The sequence below is a fragment of the Equus caballus genome, chromosome 6 (genome assembly GCF_041296265.1).
Source record: "Equus caballus isolate H_3958 breed thoroughbred chromosome 6, TB-T2T, whole genome shotgun sequence".
NCBI lineage: Eukaryota > Metazoa > Chordata > Mammalia > Perissodactyla > Equidae > Equus > Equus caballus.
The window spans coordinates 59,335,690-59,348,211 of record NC_091689.1 but is presented as its reverse complement, the minus strand read 5'-3'; the positions used below and the strand labels follow the sequence as shown (position 1 = coordinate 59,348,211).

Genomic DNA, 12,522 nt, shown 5'->3' with positions numbered 1-12,522 from the left:
GACCAGGGAGAAGAAATTCCATTAAACTCTCAACTACAAAATCCGTATGAGTAAACTTCTTTCCCCCGCCAATGAATTTTGATAAATGGGTCCAGCATATCTCTTTAGTGTGGGCTTTTCATAACGATAGTACCCAGCCCTGGACCTCAGCCAAAACTCAAGACAAAAGGAAAAGTGCCATTTAACATCATTTCACTCTAGCATAAAAAACTCTTCTTTCTTACAGGTTATTTCATTGGAATTTTAGTGGAGCTGACTATTGCCTGGGTACTTTGGGCTTAGACTCAAAATCTCCCCAGCAATCACCATAACAAATCTTTAGGTCACATCTTTTGAAATCCTTTGAAAGGTGGATTAACACATTTCCAAACAATGTATAGACAATTAGAACTTTGGCTATAAAGAGTAAAATAACTCAATTCACAATACATTAGTCCTGCTGGCCTTCTATTATTCTTGTTAGGTTAACAGCTGGGTCTTAAAAATATTTAACTCGAGACTGTAATTTGTAAACTAGTAAAGATAAGTTAAGCCTCTGCTCTATTCTGCCTCACCTGCTTAGAGATAATGTGCAGGGCTAGAACACAGAAGAGGTGTTAGTGAATCTTTATGTTCTTCAAGATATTGGAATAAAAACTTGCTTAGTATTTAAGCTAGGCCAGTTGAACAGTCAAAGTACTATTCATGGAGATAAGAAAGTCAGAGGGAAAAGCAGGTCTAGTGGGGAAGAAAATGGGTTTAATCTTGGATGGATAACCAAATGAAAATGCTAAGAAATTAGTTGGATATATAGGTCTGAAGCTCAGGAGAAAAGGGGATAGAGTTATTGACATAGAGATAACACTTGAAGCCATGGAAGTGGATGAGATTATTGAGGGAAAACATGCTGAGCGTGACAGGAAGAGAGCCCCAGATAGAAACCTAAAAATTAGCAATATTCAAAGGATAGACAAAGAAAGACAAGCCCACAAAGAAAGCTAAGACAGATGGGCTACAAAGACAGGAGGAAACCTAGCAGAGGGGAGAGTCATAAAAATGAATTGGAATAATTGAAGAAGGAAGTGTGCTACAGTGTCAAATACTGCTGAAAGGGCTACCGATAAAGATTGATAAATTTTGGGATTGGGCAACATGGAGTTCCCTGGTAGGCACAGATTCAGTGCAGTAGTGGGCAAGAAGTTCAACTGGAATCAGCTGAGGAGCGAGGGAAAGAAAGTAAGCGGAAACAACGAATGAAGTTAACTCTTAACTGTTTCATGAACTTTGGCCATGAAGGGTATAAAGGAGAGCAGTACATGGATAAACAGATTTTTATAAAGATAAGAGACACTAGCTCTTAACAAAAAGGAGCCAACAGAGAGGGGCAGCTTGAAGTAATGCAGAAGGAAGTTTTTTGGCCATTTGCCCAATTCACTGCTTTCCTTTTATCATTCCCAACGGGAAGGAAGTTTGGGTAAAACCAAGGACAGACAGAACGTTGTTAGCATCTTAATCTACCGAAGTTTCACCAATGTAGACAATATTATAAAAGGAATTTTATATTCTGTGTTCTATTTGTATACTCCCCCCTGTAGTTATCAACTGCATGTCCCAGACCTCTAGAAATTAGTACGTTCAACTGAACCAACTAGATGGGAATAAATATCCATAGGGCTTGTTTTCCAAAGAAAAGTATTATTGAGCATAGCAAAATTACAAGTCTACCTAGGCATGATGTAAAGCCATTTGAAAAATAACCCAGAGCAAGTTTTATGAATGAAAATGTAGTGCTTAAGTCACATTCAAGCTCAAAAAGTCACTTTTAAGGGGGCTGGCCCAGTGGCATAGCAGTTAAGTTCACAAGCTCCGCTCCCACAGCCAGGGGTTCACTGGTTCGGATCTCAGGTGTGGACCTATGCACCACTCATCAAGCCATGCTGTGGTGGCGTCCCACATATAAAATAGAGGAAGATGGGCACGGATGTTAGCTCAGGGCCAATCTTTCTCAAAAAAAAAAGTCACTTTTAAGTCACATTCAAGTCTGCTTTAAAAAGTTGTAACATTGGGGCTGGCCCCGTGACCGAGTGGTTAAGTTCGCGCACTCCACTGCAGGCGGCCCAGGGTTTCGTCGGTTTGAATCCTGGGCGTGGACATGGCACTGCTCATCAAACCACGCTGAGGCAGCATCCCACACACCACAACTAGAAGGACCCACAACTAAAAATACACAGCTATGTGCCAGGGGACTTTGGGGAGAAAAAAGGAAAAAAAAAAAGTTGTAACAAGTACAGATAAATTAAAAAGAAAAAAACCCACATAGATCACTTCCTCCTCTTCAGACATGATGGCCAAGGAAGAGCTTCTTTTTGATTCATAGAGTGTAAAATATTTTCTGACTGTGAGCTGGAGCTAGAAGTACTTAGGGTTCTAGAGAGATCGGGAAGTTTTAAAATAGTCATTGTGGGAAAAGGTAATATTGCCAATGAGGGAATAGAAGGATGACCAGGCAACATTCTGGCCCAGTAAAGATTAGGTTCTGGAACTCAAAGTGTGACTTCCAAGAACTATCTGATATTCTATTTCCATTCAACACTTATTGAATGCCAACTATATGCTAGACATTGTTCTAGAAACTCAGGATACAACGTAGATTGAGGCAAAAAAAAAAAAAAAGACCTTATTTTTAAGACATTTAAATTCTAGAAGAATGATACAGAAAATAAAGAAGCAAACAACTGAATATGATTATTTCAGACAATATTAAGAACAAAAAAATGCTATTAAGAAAATAAAATAGGATGGGGTGGAGATAATGATGGAAGATAAGTTACTTTAGACTGGATGTTCTGGAAAGACTTTCTGAGAAGGTGACATTTAGCTTGAGTCAGGAATAGCTGTAAGAAGTATGCAGATCTAAGGAAGGGCATCCTTGGCAGAATAAAGGGCAAGTGAAATTGAGTTTGGTGTGTTCAAGGAAAAGAGAGAAGAATGGCTAAAAAGAAGGCTGGTGTTGCTGGAGCACATGATAAGCAAGGGAGAGCTTCCTAGCAGGTGAGAGGGAGGCAGTGGCCAGATTATATAGAACCTGATAGAATGTAGTAAAGAGTTTGGATTGTATTCTAAGTTTAATGGAAATCCATTAGAAATTTCTAAATATAAGAATGACATCTGGGCCAGCCCGGTGGCACAGCAGTTAAGTTTGCACGTTCTGCTTCTCGGCAGCCCGGGGTTCACCGGTTCGGATCCCAGGTGTGGACGTGGCACTGCTTGGCAGAAGCCATGCTGTGGTAGGCGTCCCACATAGAGTGTAGAAGAAGATGGGCATGGGTGTTAGCTCAGGGCCAGGCTTCCTCAGCAAAAAGAGGAGGATTGGCAGTAGTTAGCCCAGGGCTAATCTTCTTCTTCAAAAAAAAAAGAATGACATCTGATTAACACTACAAAAAGCTCATGTGAGAAATGTATTACTATATAGCAAGAGTGGAAGCTATTAGAAATAGCAATTAAAAGGCTTTTGCAATAATCCAGGTGAGATGATTGTGATATGGGCTATGATCGTAGCCAGGCAAGTGTAGAGGAGTGAAAAGGAGGGAGTAAGCAACTGCCTCAAATGCTACAGAGATGTCCATGTGGCCCAAAAAGTGACCTGTGGATTAGCTCCTTGCATGTCATTGCTGACCTTGGCAAAGGCACACTCAGTGGGGTACATGGGCAGATGGCTGCCTGGAGATATTTAAGGAGAGAATGGGAGGAGAGAAAGTGTATACAATGAATATAGACAACTCTTTCAAGAAGGTTAGACACAACAAATTAAGAAATGAGGCAATAGAGGAGAGAGAGCAAGGGATCAACTGATGGGAGATACTTAAGCAGTTTCTGTGTTGACAGAATGGTCCTGGGAAGAGGGGGAAATGATGACGCAGGAGAGTCCATGAGAAGATGAGAGGGACTGGAATCCAGAATACAGGTGGAGGAGTTGGCAGTGACAGAAGCAAGAACATTAAAAAGTGAGGAAGGGCAGAAAGCGGGGGTACAGATGAAGGTAGGTTGGTAGATTTGGATGGATGTAGGATCCTCTAGGGTCTCACCAAGAGCACTTCTCTCTTATTTGAAACTTCAGCTAGTTTCCCTTGAATGTATCATAGGAGATATTTCTTTACTTCTGAGGACAGAGAAACAGTACCCACATCAACCTGATTCTGATTCAAGCTCTGGGCCTTCAAAAAACAGCACAAGTTTATAAAGAAGTTTTCACTAAGGAATCTCTCCCCTCTTGAGGACCCTTTCCTTTCTGAAAATCTCCCAATTCCTCTTTTAGTCAGAGATCGAGACTCACCTGTCTACTTAAATTTTTACCTGAATTATTGGCCAGCCTTGCTGGTCTAGTGGTTAAGATTATGCACTGTCACTGCCACAGCACAGGTTCATTTCCTGGTCAGGAAACCACACCACCTGCCTCTCAGTTGTCATACTGTGATGGCTGCGTGCTGCTATGATGCTGAAAGCTATGCCACCGGTATTTCAAATATCAGCAGGGTCATCCATGGTGGACAGGTTTCAGGAGAGCTTCCTGATTAAGACAGTCTATGAAGGAGGACCTGGCCACCCATTTCTGGAAAAATTGGCCATGAAAATCCTGTAGAAGCTGAGAGGATGGTGCAAAAAGACCAGGCAGGGTTCAACTCTGCTGAACACGGGGTCTCTGGGAAATGGAATTGACTTGAGGGCACTAACAACAAATTAGCCAGAGTAGCTTTTCCTTGTTGCCTAAGAAAAAGACTAGATGGATGTTTCCTAAAATTTCCCCAAGTCCCACTAGCCATTGCCTTTTCCCTCTGTGTTATACTGAATGTTACATCCATCAGGTCAAGGTCATCTCACCTAACACAGGTGTGACACAACATGAAATATATACTTGGTCTCTGCTCCGGGTTCCTGACACAAAGCTCCCAAAACCCCTGGAATTTCCTGAGTGATAGGAGCATCTTTTGTTATAATGAGGCGATTCTGGATGGGCTCCCTGGATAAATTCATGAGGGGGGCTGGTCACCCGAAAGACCAAGCCATGATTAGAAGATTGGAATTTTCAGCCCCATCCCCGTCCTCCCGGGAGGGGAGAGGGACTGAAGATTAAGTTAATAATCAATCATGCCTATGTGAAGAAGCCTTCATAAAAATCCCAAAACTACGGAGTTCAGAGAGCTTCTGGGTTGGCGAACACATCCATATGCAGGGGGGGTGGTCCAATCCCAACTCCAAGGGGAAAGAAGCCCCTGTGCTCAGGACCCTTCCAGTCTTTGCCCTATGTACCCCTTTATCTGGCTGTTCATCTGTATCCTTTATTATGTCCTTCATAATACAACAGTAAACATAAGTGTTTTCCTGAGTTGTGAGTCGTTATAGCAAATTATTGAATCAGAGGAGGGGGCTTTGGGAACCACTGATTTATAGCCAGTTGGTCAGAAGTACGGGTGACAACCTGGGACTTGCCACTGGCATCTGAAGTAGGGGCAGTCTCGTGGAACTAAGCTCCCAAACTGAGGTTTCTGCTAAGTCCAGGTAGTTCGGTCAGAACCGAACTGTAGGACACCCAACAGGGATCAACAGAGTTGGAGAACTGGTTGGTGTAGAAGGCCCCCCACATTTGGTGTCAGAAGTATCCTGTGGGTAGGGAAAAGTTTTTTCCTTTTAACAGGGATCCTGCTTCCCTTACTCTAAGCTTTCTATAATTTCTCTTCTTTCTTCCTTCAGACCACCAACTGGCATTTTCTCTACAAAGAAAATCTCCTCCCTATTGCCAGTGTTTCAGCAGATGACGAGTGACTATCCTGCTATGTTAATCCTTGAGAAATCAAAGTACAATTGTCATCATCACTCAGCAACTGGAAAACTGAAGAATTTCTTTGAAGGAACCTTAGATATCTTCTAGCTAAACTGTTTTCAAGTGAATTTCAAGGAAGAAGAAATGGTTGATTTTAAGGTGCACATTTTTTGTTTCATTGTGTTTGTTTAATTTTTGTGGCCTGATGGTATTTCAAAGTACTAATGACGTGCTGTTTCTCACCTGCTCAGTAAAATGGTTGATCCTCCTACAACTTGGCAACATATCTTTTACTGTAAAGCAGAGAGAGAAAAACATGCCACATTCTTTTTTTTTTTTTTTTGAGGAAGATTAGCCCTGAGCTAACATCTGCCACCAATCCTCCTCTTTTTTGCTGAGGAAGACTGGCCCTGAGCTAACATCCATGCCCATCTTCCTCTACTTTATATGTGGGATGTCTGCCACAGCATGGCTTGACAAGCAGTGTGTGGGTTCGCACCAAGGATCCAAACCAGTGAACTCTGGACCACCGAAGTGGAACATGCTAACCCTGCACCACTAGCCCAGCCCAGATGCCACATTCTTAATCTCTAAGGTCAAAAGGAAATTGCCTCCCCAACCCCTGCCCAGATGAGACAATAGAATATTGCCAAAAGTAGATACAAACTGGGAGAACAGATCTCTCTGCTCCCCCAACCCTCACCCCAAATTGACCAAAAAAGCTCTCAGCAGCAGAAAGAAAAAGGAGAGTTTTGGGGAAGGAAATAGCATAGCAGCATCACAGTGACCAGGCACCAGAGGAGAGAAGACTAGTTGGAAAACCTTTAGTTAGGAAATCCCAAAGTAAAGAGGACATGTGTTAAGGTCCAAATTTGGAGTATTTTGAAAGCCACAGCCATACGAAGTCCTCTGGGTTATAAGGAGGCAAGACAGTAGAGAAGGCAACAAGGAGTATCCATACCAGAGAGGAGCCAGAAACAACCTCCTGAGTTTCCCTGCAGGGAATGGAGGAGACCCAGGGGTTTCCATGGGCCCCATGTGGGTAGGCATAGATGTCCACCTTCCAGGAAGCCATTTGCAAGGCAAAAATTCACACATTACAAAGCTACGGCATGGACTTCCTGACATAAGTAAAATCGGGTACAGCTAAATTCAAGAGCCATAATTGTGCCAAGTTGTTTGGTATAACTTAAATAAATGCAGGCAGACTTGCCATTCACTCCTGGTTGAAACAAGCCAAGGAAAGAAACGAAGCATCAGCTCCTCAGCGATCTCAAACGGGGGTTGTGTCAGCCCTTGGGAGTTGAGAATTGGGACCTGGATGAGGCAAAAGGAGAAAATCTTCAGAAGGGGCCATGTCTGCACTGGAATTGTTTAAACTGAAGCTGACACGGAAATGACAAAATTGGACTAAGGAAAAAGAAAAGGATGAAACTGACTAGACCAAGCTGAATACCATTAGGCTCAGCCTGGTCACAAATCCACCCTTATAGATTTTAACTATTTTTAAAATGTCATTAAAAACACCAGCTTTGAACACACCGGAGACCACCATCATGTTAACTTCCATTCTTTCCAGTAAGGTTTCTTCAGTCTTTTTTTTTCTTTCAGTGAAGAAGATTAGCCCTGAGCTAACATCTGTGCCAATCTGCCTCTATATTGTATGTGGGATGCCTGGCACAGCATGGCTGACAAGCAGTGTAGGTCTGCTCTGGGGATCCAGGCCTATGAACCAGGGCCACCGATGTGGAGTGCACCAAACTTAACCACTACACCATGGGGCTGGCCCCAGGTTTCTTCAATTTTATGCAGATCTTGAACTATAGTGCTTTTTTGCCACCTCTAGCATATGTATAATACGCTGAATATATAGTAATTCTGCGCTAGTCTTTGTTCTTTTTTTTTTTTTTTTTTAAAGATTTTATTTTTTCCTTTTTCTCCCCAAAGCCCCCCGGTACATAGTTGTGTATTCTTCGTTGTGGGTTCTTCTAGTTGTGGCATGTGGGACGCTGCCTCAGCGTGGTCTGATGAACAGTGCCATGTCCGCGCCCAGGATTCGAACTAACGAAACACTGGGCCGCCTGCAGCGGAGCGCGCGGACTTAACCACTCGGCCACGGGGCCAGCCCCAAGTCTTTGTTCTTTTTTAAATTCAGACTTGCCCAGGGCCTCTCCCATGAAATTACACGGGGGAGTAGACTCACCCTAGCACATGGTGGTCAAACCCATTAAATGCCAGATGAAGCTCAGATGCTCCTGCTCCGTGCTTGCCCTTGTCAGACAGCCGCGGAGAGCTGTGCCGCGAACAAGCAGTACAAGTCACGATCATTATTCAAACTTAAGGCTTACGGTAAGCGTAGGATACTTTTTGTTTAAATTAAAAAATTTTTTCTGGGCTGGCCCCATGGCTGGGTGGTTAAGTTCACGTGCTCCGCTCTGGCGGCCCAGGGTTTCGCCAGTTCGAATCCTGGGCACAGACATGGCACCATTCATCAGGCCATGCTGAGACGGCATCCCACAAGCCACGACTGGAAGGACCCACACTAAAAATACACAACTATGTACTGGGGGGCTTTGGGGAGAAAAAGGAAAAGTAAAATCTTTAAAAAAAAAAATTTTCTAGCGAGATGATGTAATGACCTTTAAAAGTAGACATGAATTATTGGTGAAAAAATTAAATTTCATGAGAAAATATGATAAGTAAAATAAGATTGTGCCTCATGATAAAAAGTGCCAATCTGGCACTGAGTGATATTCAATTAATGGTCAGCCACACCAGTGTAATGACAACCTACGAAATGAAAGTAAGGCCTGTAAGTTTCACTTGAAATCTTTTGGAGGCAAGAAAGTACACTGAGGACTATCTGTCACCAAGTCTCATTTTAGTGTGACCCAAACTGCTCAACTTCTTGTATTTCATGCAGTAAAATCTTACAATCTTAAGCCTCCTAAATTACATGATTTTGCAGCAAAGCACGAACGTTTCAAAAGAAAGGAACTCAGATGTTCTGGCCTAAGTGAACTACTTAGTGTCATCGATAAAAATTTTATGTGAACAAAATTTAAATCCTACAATGAAAGCTCCTTAACGGGACCACACAAAGTTACAAGTGAGGAAAAGACAAATTCTATCAGAAGGAGCTTATTAAAGTGTGGGATACGTTAAATAAACAGACATCAACAAAAATATAATAACCCTCATTTTCTGCTGGCATTTCAGGTAAGACAAGTGCAAGTCACTTAGCATCCTTGGCCTGAGGAAAGTAAGTGCCAGGTATGTGCTTAGGTATTGAGATAAAACATCCCCAAATATTTCCAAATATCTTTGAGGACCCGTACCATGCTGATGAGCATCACTGATCTAACCCCAAAATACACATTCAAAATACATATGTGGTGAATTCCTTTAAAGCTTAGGTTTATAATTCCGCTGAATTTTCATTCATGTGGATCTGCTGATCTCCATGTTTTGCTTGTTTTTATATAGAGTCACACAAATGAACACAAGGAAGATTTATTAGATAAAACACAACTGGAGAAAAAAATTAAGTTTTTAGATTAGATTATGATATACCATTGAACAGACGTCAAAAATGTAGCCGTGTCTATTCTGATGATACGAAGAGTTGCTCAGATAAAAGCAGTTGCTGAAACATGTTTGTGGTCATTCTCTGCGGGCTAACTGGTTGTCTACGTAGCACTTTGAAAGAAGTTGGCCAAAGCCATAAAAACTGTCAAATTTATTAAGGCACAGTCTTTAAACTGGGGCCTTTTCAGAGTTATTTTAATGATAAGGGTAGTAAGTTCCAGAATGTATGCTTTTCCATTGAAGTTTTTAGTAGTTCCAAGACGAGGTTCTGGTACAAGATTAAAATATAAATAACTTTTGTGTTTTTAAAAAACTCCATTAATTAAACATGTCTCAAATGTAACTTAGTTATACCAGCTGGAGCAACTAGATGCGATGTTTAACCAGCTGAATGGGCTCATTTTGGCAGTTCACGGTCCCCACATTACTGCTCACAACAGCACAGAAAGTGTCAGCAACAGAACTGAAACCAAATTTAGACTCAAAATACAAAATAATACTATTTTCACTCTTTTTAAATGTTGGGAAATGTCAGACAGAATATGCCACTAACAAGATGCTGTCAAATGGTACCGTTGAGTAATTCAGGTATTATGACATTTGAAAACACAGTGTCAGCCAAATATAATGATGATTTAAGCTTCTTCAGGAGTCCACTTATCAACTCCTTTTAAAAAGTGAACCCTGGCCTGGTGGCGTAGTGGTTAAGTTTGCGTGCTCCACTTTGGCAGCCCAGGGTTCCCAGGTTGGGATCCCGGGCAGGGACCTACACACCACTCATCAAGCCATGCTATGGCAGTGTCCCACATACAAAACAGAGGAAGATTGATGCAGATTTTGCCTCAGTGACAACCTTCCTCAAGGGAAAACAGGAAGATTGGCAACAGCTGTTAGCTCAGGGCCACTCTTCCTCACCAAAAAAAAAAGTGAACTCTCTCCAGTAAGGAAGGTGAGTCTTTTTGGGGATATTGTCAGTGATTTAACATTGATATGTAAATTTACCAATGTGGCTCTGTCAGACCTCCAGATCAGTTCAATTAGAGATTGAGATTGAGATTGCAAAGTGACATGTTTAAGGTTTTTTTTAAAAAAGGCCATCATTTATAATTACTTATCAATGTGGACCAGGATTTTTCTCTGTACTGTGCTACCAAACAAAATACAAAATAAATTAGATACTGCTGTTAATATAACACTACAACTGTCATCTATAACTCTTACTATTGGATTGTGTTGAAATCCTGACCCCTAGTTTCTGTGAATAGTTTTTGCAGAGGTAATCAAGTAAAGATGAGGTCGTACTCTTTTTGGGTGGGCCCTTAACCCAATGACTGCTATCCTTATAAGAAGAGAAAACAGAGACACAGGGAGGAGAACACAGTGTGAAGATACAGAGACACACCTAGAGGGAGGACAGGCATGGGAAGAGGAGGCAAATGGGAGTTGGGTGGCCACAAGCCAAGGAATGCTTGATGCTACCAGAAACTGCAAGAGGCCAGGAAGTCTCCTCCCTCCTGTAGAGACTTTGCTGGGAGCATCACCCTGCTGACATTTTGACCTTGGACTTGGAACCTCCAGAACTGCAAGAGGATAAATTTCTTTGTTTAAAGCCACCAGTTAGTGGTAGTTTGTTATGGCAAACCTAGGAAACTAATACCACTCCCATTTCAATTGTTTATGAGCCCAAAATGGCCTCTGTGCTCATTGCCTAACTTTTTAAGAAAGGTTATAATTTAGAATTCATAAATTATCTAATAAAATAAAGCGTTCACCTATATTATATAATAGAGTTTATGCAAGATTACATTTGAAAAGAGGACACTGCAGTGAAAAACACAAAATCGAAAAGGAAAGTGAAGCCAGGCACCTGAGGATAACTGTAAATATTCCAGAAGAACATGATTACCCTTCATCCTTGTTCCCAGCACAGACACAGATGAAAAGAAGTTAATCTTGTTAATTTGCTGTTTGCTTGTTTAACCTGAGGGGTGACTCAGCTCACAAGGATTTATGAACTTGTTTTGCAGAAGAAAAAGAATGCCTTCGAGGAAGTTACCATCACCAGATAACCAGGCCCCAGCTGCCTTTGATGCTCAGAAATCAGATTGCCCAAGGGCTTATCTGGAGTGAAAGAAACATGATTTCCTCTTTGTTTCTCTGAAACTCCTCCTCCGAAGCCCCTTAGCTCTATAAAACTCCCTCCTTTCTTCTCTTGTGAAGGTGGATCTGAGAGAACCTATCCTCGGTCTTCTGTTTTGGCTAATTCAAATAAACCTTTCTCCATCTCCATGGTTGGCTTATTGTGCATCAGGCACACCAACTTGAGATTAAGAGGTATCAAAAATTTAAATTCACTGCCTCAGTTCAACCACATCATTTTACTGACCAGTTCACCAAGGTCTAGAGGCAGAGGAAATGACACTCAGGATAACAAAGCAAATTTACGGTAGACATTGAGCCAAGACATTTATGTCTCTTGATTCTAACCCAGTATTTTCTTCCTGCCCCTCTGGGGGGAGGCTTCACTCTCCAGGGCTGGAAGCCAAGAAAGATTTGAAAAAGACAGCCTTTCCCATATTGGAATGTTTAAGTAGTGTGGTTCCCACACAATGCTCTCAAGAGATTGCCTTTCATATTTAAATAAATATACATTCTTTACCCTAGACAGGTCTTGGATTTGTCATAAATCTAAAAAGAATTCTCATATATTTAGGTAGGGGGATAAATTCTGCCCTTTATGACGGAAAAGCCTACAAACTTCAACTAAAGTTGTGTTCTATTAAGTCAGAAAAAAAAAAGGATTTTTGATGGCTACCATTTCCCATATGAACAAAATAATGACTTTTTTCACTCTAGGATATTACTTAGTAAAAAGATAGAAAAAAGTAGTTCACATGCCCATTTCTCCTATTATGCTTGTGTCGCTGAGGGAGGTAAATTTTAATGGTTATTTGGGTCCTTATTCAGAATGATAAAAGCCCTAATACTGTGTTTTGGACATTCTTTGGATGTTTGATCCAGCTTAATTTCTTGGCTGGGTTCTTGCCTTTATTGAATTCTCTCCAAAGGTTTGGGTCAAAAGGGCCTTGCTAACGACAGGCAGCCATCTCTGCAAACAGAGAAAGACTCAAACTGGG

At 41.6% G+C, this 12,522-nt stretch overlaps 1 protein-coding gene across 1 annotated transcript in view; it reads right to left on the bottom strand.

The window, feature by feature from the left end:
• Positions 1-7,009: 7,009 nt before the first annotated feature.
• The window catches only part of AEBP2 (AE binding protein 2), a 95,619-nt gene continuing 90,106 nt past the window's right edge, over positions 7,010-12,522 (bottom strand). Inside the window, exon 9 of the mRNA XM_023643210.2 lies at positions 7,010-7,114. Coding sequence (XP_023498978.1) covers positions 7,087-7,114 — 28 coding nt within the window. The 3' untranslated portion in view covers positions 7,010-7,086. The remainder of the gene's footprint in view (positions 7,115-12,522) is intronic.